Source organism: Enoplosus armatus, chromosome 13 (assembly GCF_043641665.1).
Source record: "Enoplosus armatus isolate fEnoArm2 chromosome 13, fEnoArm2.hap1, whole genome shotgun sequence".
NCBI lineage: Eukaryota > Metazoa > Chordata > Actinopteri > Centrarchiformes > Enoplosidae > Enoplosus > Enoplosus armatus.
In genome coordinates, this window is record NC_092192.1 from 102,193 (window position 1) to 115,092 (window position 12,900).

The 12,900-nt window shown below is 43.6% G+C and overlaps 1 protein-coding gene across 1 annotated transcript; it reads right to left on the minus strand.

Moving 5' to 3' along the window:
- Positions 1–1,612: 1,612 nt before the first annotated feature.
- On the minus strand, positions 1,613–7,968 carry pwwp2a (PWWP domain containing 2A). Its single transcript, XM_070917812.1, has 2 exons — positions 7,069–7,968; positions 1,613–3,811 (listed from the first exon to the last, which is right to left on the minus strand). The coding sequence occupies exons 1-2, from the start codon at positions 7,857–7,859 to the stop codon at positions 1,909–1,911; spliced, it is 2,694 nt and encodes an 897-aa protein (XP_070773913.1). The 5' UTR covers positions 7,860–7,968; the 3' UTR covers positions 1,613–1,908.
- Positions 7,969–12,900: the final 4,932 nt, after the last annotated feature.

A 12,900-nucleotide genomic window follows, 5' to 3' on the forward strand; every position in this document is an offset into this window, starting at 1 on the left:
ATCATCATCATCATCATGAGAGCAGTGGTCCTGTCTAACAGTCAGTGTGTCCTACCTGTCCTACTTGCCCTACCTGTCCGTCTGTCAGTGTTGATAAAATGAGGCTTGAGGTTCTCAAACACAGAACAAGTGGGACGTCAGCAACATTGTCTGCATAAAACATCTGAGCTTCAAATAAAAATATTTTCAAACAGAGCAGAATTTTCAAGCAATAATCGATGACACACTAATAAATTGATGATCAATAAGTTTGATTACTGATCACATAGTCTGACTGATCAAACATCAACAGCTCTGTACCAGACTGATGAACACAGAAAAGTTCCAGGAGCGTGGTCTGAAAGGAGGCAAACCGAAACCTTAAATAAATCAGGTTTTATCATCAGAGATCTGATCCTGGAATACAAAAACCTGATCCGATACAGGACGGACCTGACCAATACAGGACTACTGGGACCTGACCCCTTCGTAGACAACGGGGACCTGATCCGATCCTGGACTTCTTTTAGTTTGTATTGTTCAAATAGTAGCACTGTTGCCATGGCAACTGTACCTTGTTTCTGTTGGACTGTGGGAGATTGTTCAGTATTTGACCCAGCTGACTATGAATCATTCAGAACAAATAGACATGATCACACGATAAAACTAAAAACCTCAGACAGTCAGGACTGCTCTTACTTGGCTCTGGACTCGGTTTTGAACCCCCAGCCTCAGTTTGAACAACACTTTGTTTCACAGTTTTAATCTTTTTATCTTTATGAACGGAAACAAAGCTTCTGTGAAAAGAAAATATTTCAGTCTGTGGGTGTGCCTCAGCAGAACCTGGAGGAGCCAGGAAAACCAACACAACAGGAAATGACACGTCAGCGTGTCACAGCATTTCACTCCACCGCCACCGCTGGACCGACGAGGGACAAACATGTTGGACTGAAGTATTCAACAGCGTCGAATCAGAACTTAGACAAAGATTAAAATCTGAGATTCAGGAGCGAGAAAATATTAGAAAACAAGGTGTCAGACATTTTTATCGATCAATCATTCTAATCAATCGAAGATAAAATAATTAACTGTGTGTCCAGTATAGTTGAGCCTAGCTTAGCAACTGTTAGCTTAGCAACTGTTAGTATTTGGATCTTAATTAGTGTTTATTTTTCCATTACTAATTCTTATTTGTTGATTCATTATTAATGATGGAAATGCGTGACATCATTGTGATGTAGTTGTTTGGTCATTTCACGCAGTCTGTCACCCAATCATCAGGCTGCATTTAGTTTTCTTGTGAGAGAGACAGATCAAAAACAGAACGGTCAAATACATCCGGAGTTGTAGTCCAGAAACGCTGGATCCTACATTTCCCACAATACACCATAGTGTCTTTCAGTTGAGCGTCCATGCCTGGCAAACAGCCATGTCTTTCAAACTCCACACCTCCAGTGTGTAACGCACCTGAATGTTAGACATTTGTAGCCTGATTAGATCACTATGACATCATCAGGATCAGAAAACTGACGACGTGTAAACTGAGCGATTAACCCTTCAACAGACCGAACGAAGACTACACTGTGACGGTGAGGGGAGTGGAAACGCTGCCGCTGACTGGCACCTGTCTGAAACTGAGAACCTCTGTGAAGACAGGGGGAGGTGACCACATGTATAAGCCCTGCCCACTGATCCCCTGAACACAGGGGTAACACAGAAACTCCGCCCCCTCCTCCAAAAAGGAAGAACAGAACAGGAAACATGAGCATCGTCCGTCTGTCTGCATCAGTCTCTGACAGACAGGAATCAGTCTGACGAGGGAGAGGGACAAGCTCCTCCCACTTCCTGTTGTGAACAGGACAGAGCTGGAAGGGACATGGTATATGGGAAGGGGGCGGGGAGGGAAGGTGTTGGCAGCAGTGGCTGATGCTACGTCTCGAATTGTGTAAGCAGAGCCCGAACTTCAGGCGTCAGCTGTTTGGCAGCGCTAGCGGCCTCTGCAATAGCGCGGCGATACGGCCCCTTCCTCTTCCTGTCGAAGCGGGACTGGAAGCTTTCCAGGAAGGGCGACAGCTGGGTGAGCGGCAGAAAGGAGGTGGTGGGGGAGCCAAACCAGGAGACGCGCGCCTCCTGCCGCACCGCCAGCCCGGTGTCACCGCGCCGTGACACCGTGATGCCAAGCACGCGCGCTGGCCACCAGGGGAAGCCATAGATCTTTGCCCAGACAATGTCGCCTACGCACACCGTCCGACCGTCAGGGAGTGAACACTTAGACACCAACTTAGAGAAGACGGAGGAGGAGGACGAAGACGAGGAGGAGGAGGAGGACGTAGAAGACTTACGACGCCTCTTCAGTTCACCTCCCTCCTCCTCCTCCTCCTCCTCACCACCGGCCTGTGTCTCCTCGTCATTGGCTCTGGAGGGAGGGGTGGTGGGGGAGGAAGAGGAGGGACATCGAAGCTCTAACAGCGAGGAGGAGGGAAGGGGCGCTGGGGCAGGGGGAGAGGAAGAGGGCGGGTCTCCAGGAGGGAGGTCAAAGGTCTCTGTGGAGCTGCACTCTGAGTGGGAAGAGTCCAGGAAGGAGGAGGACGGAAGAAGGGGCTCCATTACTTGCCCATCATCTCCTCCCTCTCCCTGCTCTGCCCCCTCCTCCACAGGGGGATGTACCTCCTGCGTCCCCATGGCAACACTGGCTGCAGAGGACAGGGGGGTTGGAGGTGTGGTTGAGGGAGGGGACAGGGTGGTGCTTGGTATGGGTGTGGGGGCGGGGCTTAAAGCAGGTTTGGGAGGTGACAAGCGAGCGCTCTGTTTTGGCGGGGAGGAGGACGTGGAGGGGCAGGATGCCTGGCTGTCATCGGTACGATACCTTTGAGGTTTGAGACGCATTCTGGGTGGAAGAGGCGCTTGGGAGCTCGAGCTGACAGTGACTCCGCTGGGGTGCTGCAGGCGGCGAGTGAAGTGGACCTTCTGGTTGTGGTTCTGCAGGGCAGCTGCTCGGGTCACAGCCTTGGTACGGTGCTGGTTCTGGGTCTGGGTCTGATCCTGGTTCTGATTCTGGTTCTGGTCTTTGGGCCGGCGATGTGGCGGTGATGGCTGAGAACTCCTTGCTAGCTTCTTGAGAACCTGCCGCGCTTTGGAGCAATCAACAGCAGAACCTTTGGCCAGAACCTTCTTTGAGTTCAGCTTCAGACACATGCGGCTGGATGAGGATGCCGATGAAGATGAGGATGAAGCCACGCCCCTCAGGACACGGCGAGAGGAAGATGATGATGAAGATGACACACGTATCCCTGATGATGAGCGTCTCTCTGCGGCAGTACGTCCTCCTTTGTCATCGCTCCTCAGCCGTTTGACCTCAGAGGAGATCGGTCCCTCAGCTGGTCGCCGCCGCCGGGATGCCTCCTCACCCCTCATATCCACCGGGCCCCGCCGTGCCTCCCTGTGCCCGACTGAAGCCACCACACCTTTGCACTTGTCGCACAGCACCTGGCGGGGGCGGAGCTTGATGGCGTTCATGATGGAGGTTGGCTCCTCACAGCGGTAGCGCCGCTTTGGCCGTTTGATCTTGCGTGGTAGTGGCTGAGGTAAGGCCTGGTTGTAGGTGTCCCTGATAAACAGAGGAGGGGGGTACGGTGCCCCCTCCTGGAACAGAGGCGGCAGTTTGGAGGTCCATGGGTGAGGCGGGGAGGGGGACACAGGGCTGACAATGACCTCCTCCTGTTTGGTGGACTGGTTGTCATTGGGAACTGGCTGTGACTGCACAGACATCTGAGGTCGACTCCGGTCGTCCCGTCTGGGAAACACCGTGATGGGAATACCATACGGTCCAAACCTGAACAGACACACACACACACACACACACACACACACACACACACACACACACACACACACACAGTGTGAGAACCTTAGACTCGAACACAAGGGCTGATTTGGCATGAGAACCTGAGATCTGATCTTAAAACAAGCACTCTCGTCTGGAACTAAACGTAACACTTGAAGCAGTTCAGCATATATGATGAAGTTAATATACTTGCATGATTCTTGTAGATTTTTGGGTTGTATCCAAATGGTTGAATGCACTTATTGTAAGTTGCTTTGGACAACAATGTAATGTAATGTAAAAGTCTCGTCTGGACCTAAAATGCTTGACTTAATCTAAAACTCTTGTCTGGAATTAAATGTTCAACTGGACCCAAAACACTCGACAGGGACTAAAACTCTCGTCTGGACCTAAAACTCTTGCCTGGACCTAAAATGCCTCAGTTAGCATTTGGTGACTGGCAGTAAAAAAAACAGTGACAGAAGTGACCTCTGTGTATCAGTGTGTAATAATATACACTCTGATACACAGAGGTCAGGCCAATCAGGAACAGGCTCAGGGGCCCAAGAGCTCCAGACAGTTTTTGAAGTGACTGTTAACTTTGCTTACTGAAAAAAGTCCTGATCATGTTTTATTGCCGCTGACCCTGTAAAAAAAGTACTAGAGGGTTTCTGCCAGTGTACTGCAAGCCCGGCGGCCCATCGAGCCTAAATCAACCCCCACTGGGCTTAAGCATCAGGGATTTTTTAATATAGTGGTTGGAAAGTTCACCAGCGACATCTGTTGGTTCAAACATGAACGCACTATAATAAAACAGCAGGTCGGAGATCAGTGTTCTTTACCCTCATTGTATGTTGACGCTTCCAACTACCACAAGCTTACCTAGCAACCTTAGCTAGCTAGCCAAACAGTCAGTAACACAGATACGTCCTTTGAGACATTTAGGCATAATGTCAAGGGGGATAGGTAAAAGCCAAGACACCTCAGCAGTCTCTTTCTCATCACCATCACCTCCAGTATTTGACCGTCTCAAAAAACTGTCTAACATTCACATTCCACCGAGTTATCAACGTCAGCCCAGCCTCAGGCCGACAAAGCACAGCCGGCGAGTACCTTGTCCTTGGCAGAGCCAAGCTGGGACAAAAACAGCCGAATAGCGATAACGATAGCGTTACTTCAAGCAGAAGTAAACATAAAGACTCTAGACCTCATGAAGGAGAGGACGCAATTATAAGCTGATGGAATCCATCAAGTGCTGATTGTTCCAGAGGCCTTAAAGTGATCAGCTGGGATTTTTTTAGAGTGCAACAAAACTAGAACAAGAATTAGTTTTAATTTATCTTCTTGTTATTGACTTTTTAAAAGGTTTTTGTAGAGTGCAAAAACTTGTTGAAAACACAGAATTCAAGACTGTACATAGTCAGATTCTTTGTAAGACCCTGCTATACTTGTTGATTTTCTTGTGTGTGTTGAATAAATGACTTATTTCTAACAATACATTACTTAGTCATTTAAAATCTCCTGCACCTGGCCACCAGCCCCTGTCAAGATACTTGCCACCGGGTTTAACAACTTTTCTGGGGGACACCCTGTACAATATGTAACAATTTACATTTAATAATTGCTTTTTATTGCCAATGTGTGAGCAGTTGTAACGTAATTTAAAAAATGAGACCCAACATTGCCCGTTTGCAAATTGTCAGCTAACGTTACGAAACAACCAACGCCAGATCCATGCAGTAGAGATGTTAATAATTAACTGTTTAACCGTTAACCTACAATAAGAATTTTGACCGATTAACACTAAGTTTACAAGTTTTTGTTTTGTTAACATGTTGAGTGTTGTTGATCATTATTTAGCCTTTTACGAAGTCTGGCTACTGTTTGATAGGCTATTTATTCTAATAAAGTTATAAAATATTTGTCTCCACGGTGTCAGGGTCTTAGCGCAGGAGGATCCAATGTGTGTCAGCTGTTGTTTGTGCTGCTATTGCACAAAAATAAACCCTTTCTCATGAAAAACAAAATCATTTGCTGTAGGTGTATTGATCATTTTTTAATGGGTTACAGACATTTGTCCAGTAAATAGCACATTAACGATTAATGATCGGTTAACGAGTGTCGGTCAAGAAAAAACTCTAAATTAGTAACCTTAATTCAGACTAATGTTTTAGTCAACATTAAATTAGAAAAACTATTCACTGTCATCAGTTTGACAGAAGAAAATAGATATCGTTCATCTCAGGTTTCCTATAATATATAATGCTGCAACAATTAATCAATTGAAAGAAAATTAATCTGCAACTATTTGGTCGTTTAATAATTTATGTAATTTTTCAAGCAAAAATACCAAAATTCAGCTGGTTCCAGTCTTAAATGTGACGATTGGCGCTCATCTTTTTCAGATATGATGATAAACGAAATATTTTATGGTTTTGGAAAGTTGGTCAAATTGATTAATCAAGGAAGTTTTCGTCAGATTAATTGACAGAAAAATAAGCGTCAATTGCAGCCGTAGCATAGTGTGCAGTATTTAGTATAATATGTGTGCAGACAAGATATAATATTAATATGCAAAATACAGCAAAGTGTTTCTCTGGTAGTTAAATGTCTGACTTATCATCTTCTAATAATGGAGGAAATAATAGTGCTGAAATAATTATTTGATTAATCGTCCCACAGAAAAATAATCAGCAAGTACTTTAATACTCAATACTAATAATCATTGGAGTCAAAGTTGTGATTAGAAACTGAATATTTGGGGGGTTTGGATTGTGGGTCACACAAAAACATTTTACAGACCAAAGGATCATTAGAGAAAATAATCAGCAGATTAATTGTTGATGGAAATGATTGTTAAACTGCAAAAATCATAAAAACGTTTTAGTGTGGTCGAAACAATTCTGTGTATGAGACAGTGATAATAAACGATAACTTTAATGTTGCAACAATTATTTTCATTATTGATTTATCTGTCAATAATTTTCTCGATTGATCAATTAATCACTTAGTCTAAGCAGTGACATTTGTCCATCATGGCAACGTCTTCACACTCAAAGATATTCAGTTAAATTAAAACAGAGGAAAGCACTGAATAATCAAATTGGAAAGTCTAAGAATATTTTTAATACTTTATATTATTTTTGTTTTTAAAAATGAAATAAACAATTAAATTTCTGCCGATAGACTAATCGATTAAATTAAATTAAAACGATAATATTTCTCCGGTCAGACAATTTTAACATCTTATTTCAATACAGTTTTACCTTTTGGAAACATCCATCAGCACCCCAGAGAACACCTTCTCACCCAGCCGGAAGGATACCACCAGCGCGTCATCGATGACGTGGTCCAGGGAGACCCGAACCTCCGACCCGGGACTCAGATCCTGCACGGAGACCAGCGGTGGAGCACCGTGACCAGGTTCAGGTCCGAGCTCCGGCCGGGAGGAGTCTTCTCCGGCGGGTTTTTCCTGCTTCATGATGTCCGTCATCAGTCGCCTCTTAGGGGACCAGCAGGGCGGAGAAATGTCCCGCAGGCCGCGGCCCGGCAGTTCCTCGGTTCCGGCTGAGTTTTTACCGTACCCTGTCTCCGGGTCCAGGCTGTCCGGGACCGACAGCCTGTTCGCGGTACCGTCCAACATGGCGTCCTCACCAGGGACAGGCCTCAGCTCCGGTTGGAGCAGCGGCGTGTAGCCTCTATCTCGGCCCGCGGTTTCGGCCCGGTCCGTCGTCTCGTTGGTAGTAGGTTCCGCCGGTTCCGCCAGCGACAGCCCGGCCTCGGTGACGGGCGGGGGAGCCGGGAAAGAGTGCAGGAAGACGGCGGAGGGCTGCGGGTCCGCCAGGATGCTGCGGTACGCCGCCTGCACCGACACGTTCCCGCCGCCTTCTGGATCCCCCGGTAGTCCGGGAGAGAACCGGTCCATGCTGATCCGGTCCACCGGGAAGTCCTCTATCAGTTCATCGTTAACGGCGTTGTCAGAGATCGCTTTTCCCGCCGCGGGCTTCAGCTCCGGCCTGACATGGCGGCGCTCCTCCCCATCCCCACCATCCTCCATCCGGGGGATGACCAGCTCCACAGCCGGGCCGTACTCTCGCGGCCCATCGGTCTCCAGGGGGGCTCCTGGGGGCCCCAGACCGACCGGGCCTGGTTCTGGCAGGTCCTCGTCGTCCCTCGCCGCGATTATTGTTGTTGTCGGAACAGCCGCAGCTCCTGGCTCTGCAGCCACGGCCGCCATTTTCTTCCGCTGTACTGCTGAGCGGCGGTTCGACCCGCCCTCCCACAACACTGTCAGCTGTGCAGGCGCACTGCCATTGGCTTAAGTTCCTGTCACTCGAATAAAACGTGGCAGAGCGTCCTCTCTGATTGGATGATTTTGTCAGAGTCGGTAAGGCCGCAGCCAGGGGACGTTTATCTTTTCAGAAACAAAAACATCAGGAGCAAAAGATCAATCAAGATCTGATCAATCAATATCCGATCAATAAAACTATTTCTGATCTGGGTTCACAGCAGCTTAATTTGAATAAGATAAAACGAACAGACCTTCATCAATTATACAGAATTAATGAGTTAAACATGTGTTAAAACTCCATCCTTATGATCACAAACCAATATCTGATCAATACTCCAAAGTATGAGTAAAAACAGCTGCAGGTGTGAGGTTTAATATAAAAGATTAAATTCTAATTCTGGTGATAATCTGTATGTTTTCATGTGCAGATCCAAACAAACAATTAATTAATCTACTAAAAAATATTGTGAATCAAATACCTGATTGATAAACAATATATTGTACCTAAAGAGGCAGATCACTAAACTAATCAGATCAATACAGATCAATAAACTGTGAGCTGAAAGATCGGTAAACCTTCACAACAGAAGCATCGTCAATATCAGTTAATTATAACTATTGCATAAAAAGGGTTAGGGTTAGGGTTAAGGTTATATAATATATATAAATATAATTATGGCGGAGTGGTCATCACCCAATCAGAGAAGGGTATCAAACAGACACTGAACGACATACTGAGTTACGCAATGAGTTTCACACTGACCTACACACTGAACTACACAATGAGTTACACACTGAACTACACACTGAACTACACACTGAGTTACACACTGAACTACACAATGAGTTACACACTGAACTACACACTGAACTAAACACTGAGTTACACACTGAACTAAACACTGAACTACACACTGAGTTACACACTGAACTACACACTGAACTACACACTGAGTTACACACTGAGTTACACACTGAACTACACAATGAGTTACACACTGAACTAAACACTGAACGACACACTGAGTTACATACTGAACTACACAAGGAGTTACACACTGAACTAAACACTGAACTACACAATGAGTTACACACTGAACTAAACACTGAACTACACACTGAACTACACAATGAGTTACACACTGAACTACACAAGGAGTTACACACTGAACTACACACTGAACTACACGTTGAACTACACGCTGAACTACACACTGAACTACACACTGAGTTACACACTGAATTATACACTGAACTACACACTGAACTACAATGAGTTACACACTGAACTACACACTGAGTTACACACTGAACTACACACTGAATTACACACTGAGTTACACACTGAACTACACAATGACTTGCACACTGAACTACAAACTGAACTACACACTGACTTACACACTGAACTACACACTGACTTACACACTGAACTACACATTGAACTACACAATGAGTTACACACTGAACTACACATTGAACTACACAATGAGTTACACACTGAACTACAAACTGAACTACACACTGACTTACACACTGAACTATACACTGACTTACACACTGAACTACACACTGAGTTACACGCTGAATTACACAATGAGTTACACACTGAACTACAAACTGAACTACACACTGACTTACACACTGAACTATACACTGACTTACACACTGAACTACACACTGAGTTACACGCTGAATTACACAATGAGTTACATGCTGAACCACACACTGAGTTACACGCTGAGTTACACACTGAACTACACACTGAGTTACACACTGAACTATACACTGAACTACACACTTAGTTACACACTGAGTTACACACTGAACTACACACTGAACACATGTCTGATTTGAATACTTTTAATAGAAAAATCTGAAGTGGTTCAGTAAATATTAATATTTAATATTCCTATTATTAATACTGTAATATTTCACAGTAAAATGTTTAAAACATGTCTAAAAGCCTTGATATCAAACATTTATGTTGACATGAAATATTAATATTAATTAACATTTTGAACGTAATTTCGACTCTTTTTTCTTCATGTTTAATATTAACGAGTCACGTGTGTGTGCGTGCGTGTGTATGTGTGTGTTCAGACGTCTCGACATCTAAAACCATCATTTTATTTCACATGTTGAATAAAACAAACAGAAAACACTTCATGCTTGTGTTTGTGGTGACACCCTCTGGCTGAACCTTTGTATTACAGTTGGTGGTACAAGTAGTCTCACTGCTGCCGTTATCAATATTTTATTGCACAGATTTTACCACCATCTGTCGTTTAAACTTGCGCATGTGTACGCCTAGTGCGGTGGGTCTGCGGGGGTTCTCCAGCTCTGCAGGTCGATGAATCCGATTTGACATTTGACTCCGTCCACATTGAGCAGCTCCGGTTTTTGTTTTGGACGATCTCAGGTCAAATGGGAAAAAACGTAAACAAAAGCACACATTGAATACAAAGGAAGTTACATCTTAAAGTAATAATCTGGAAGATTTTCATTAAAATAACTTTCTGACGCGTTTCCATCACCCAGCTGTGGTTGATCCGCCAGAGAGGGTAGGCGGAGCTAACGCAATAGACTCGCTCTTCAACCAACCAAACAAAAAAAGATCGAAGACTACAGACGATGAAACTTCTAAAACAAGTGCAAATCTAGTCTCTACATTCCCATAATCATGTAGCAGGAACACACCAGTGAGATCGTGGCTTACAAAGCATTTAACCTTTAAATTACTGTCAATAAGATAATGATCAGTTTGCACTGATAAGGCCAACTGTCCTACTTCTGATCGCTGAATTACCAATTATTGTGAAACCCACATATGTCATATATCATATCCAAGTCTTTCTCTTGTCCTAGCCTTACACAGCGCTGCAACCTTGCCAAAACAGAGTAGTTAACGCTTCATTATGACCCCATTCCCCTGGGCCCACGGACACTGATTGTGTTTAACATTAACATTGGCCATGCGAGTTTACAGTTCATGCCTTTACTATTCATGCCTCACACACAATAATTCTCTGTACCTGAACTAAATCATCTAATGTGTACTCAACTACCACAGCTAACTTTAAGAAACTAAGTTGGCAAACTATAGGTAACGCCAGTAATGTTAAGTAAGCATGCAAAGCGCAGCACACTCAAATAAAGATGCTCCACTTTGTGTTTCACCTCCTGGTTGAAGCCAGGCTGCTGTCCTTCTCCTTGTTGTATGGATGCAGATGCTAGGTAGACTTCCTTTAGTCTTCTTCCAGTACTGACTGTAGGTCCGTCTGCTCATGTGCCACCACCTGCTGGTGCAGCTGGTAACTGCACCTCACATTCCCGGATTTTTTTCTACAGATCTGCTGCGGTACGAATTGGACAAAAATCCACAAACAAATGGGTGGGAAGTCACAAATGTCATGTGCCTCACAAACTGACAGGAAGCAATCCACAAATGTCTAAAACATGTTTCACATGTACAAATGGATCCGCAAATGCCTAAATATGACTTTACATGTATTTTTGTGGTGAAACTATGTACATTTGTAAAACCTGTATCATTTTTATTCGAAATGAAACTACATGTTTACAGAATAAGTTATGCGTATTTTCAAATCCCTCTGTGTTTTTGTGGATGTGACTTAACACAACACAAAAATACATGTTTGTACATAGTGAGATACTTGTGGATCATGGTACACATTTGTGGATTGTCTTCTATGGGTTACAACTATTAAAGCCAACTGACTAATGTCACACAGTTTGGAGCTCTGGGAGGTGAGTGTGGATGTATTATCGATTATGTATTACGAAAGTGAGGTCCAAAACCACATTTGCAATTACCACTTATCTCAATAGGTGCCTCCAAAGAAACGAAACGGAGCTCTTCAGTATGCAGTGGTATATTTTTACCTGACCACCAACATCCTTTTGCTAACAAAAAGGAATCGTCATCTAGATTGACAGTTATCTAATCGATTTGACCTTTGATTCTGTGTTGCTTGTGTTTGCTCACTGTGATGTATTCTGGCTCTGAATGTATAGCGTTGATGCCAATGGCCATTACCTGCCCACAGGCAAGACAGCCTTATTTATATTGAACTTTTCAAACACAGAGGCAACTCAAAGTGCTTTACATAAGCAGACGAAGAAAAGCATTAAAATGACAAAACAATAAGCAAGAAAAAACATTGAATAAAATGAAAATAAAAAATATAGTAAAGTAAAAATTAAATAAAATCTATTAACTATAAAATAACTTTACATATACATAGTTCAGCATCACACTTACTCTTGTAGTTCACTGTTTAGATCAATAATATAATCAGTTCATGAACTCATTAGTGATTTTAACCCGTTTTTAACCATACAAACATCACAGAGCCACAATAAAGAGAAGCCTTGAGATGTACTTGAGTATTTGTATTTCATGCTACTTTATACTTGTACTCCACTAGATTTCAGAAGGAAATACTGCAGTTTTTACTGTACTACATTTATCTGATAACTTTACTACTAGTTACTCTCAAATCATATACTAAATGTAATCAACTAATAAATGATGATGTAACATTATATATGAAACCCAGCGGAATTTAAAGTTGTGAAAGTTACGAGCTGCAATATTAATGATGAACACATCCATTATTATAATATATAATTTAATTTAATCTGAAATGAGCCATTCTGCGTATTGAGAGTATTTCTACATTGTATTAGCCTATTTTTACTTTTACTAAGTGAAAGAGTACTATATAGTGGAGATTGTTTGGCACCAACACACCTGGTCATGTGACTCAGGTCATGTGACTGT

Coding starts and splice junctions, on each gene's coding strand:
- pwwp2a (XM_070917812.1), bottom strand. CDS start 7,859: ATGGAGGATGGTGGGGATGGGGAGGAGCGCCGCCATGTCAGGCCGGAG. Junction 3,812..7,068: donor CTGATGGATGTTTCCAAAAG/GTAAAACTGTAT, acceptor GTGTCTGTTCAG/GTTTGGACCGTATGGTATTC.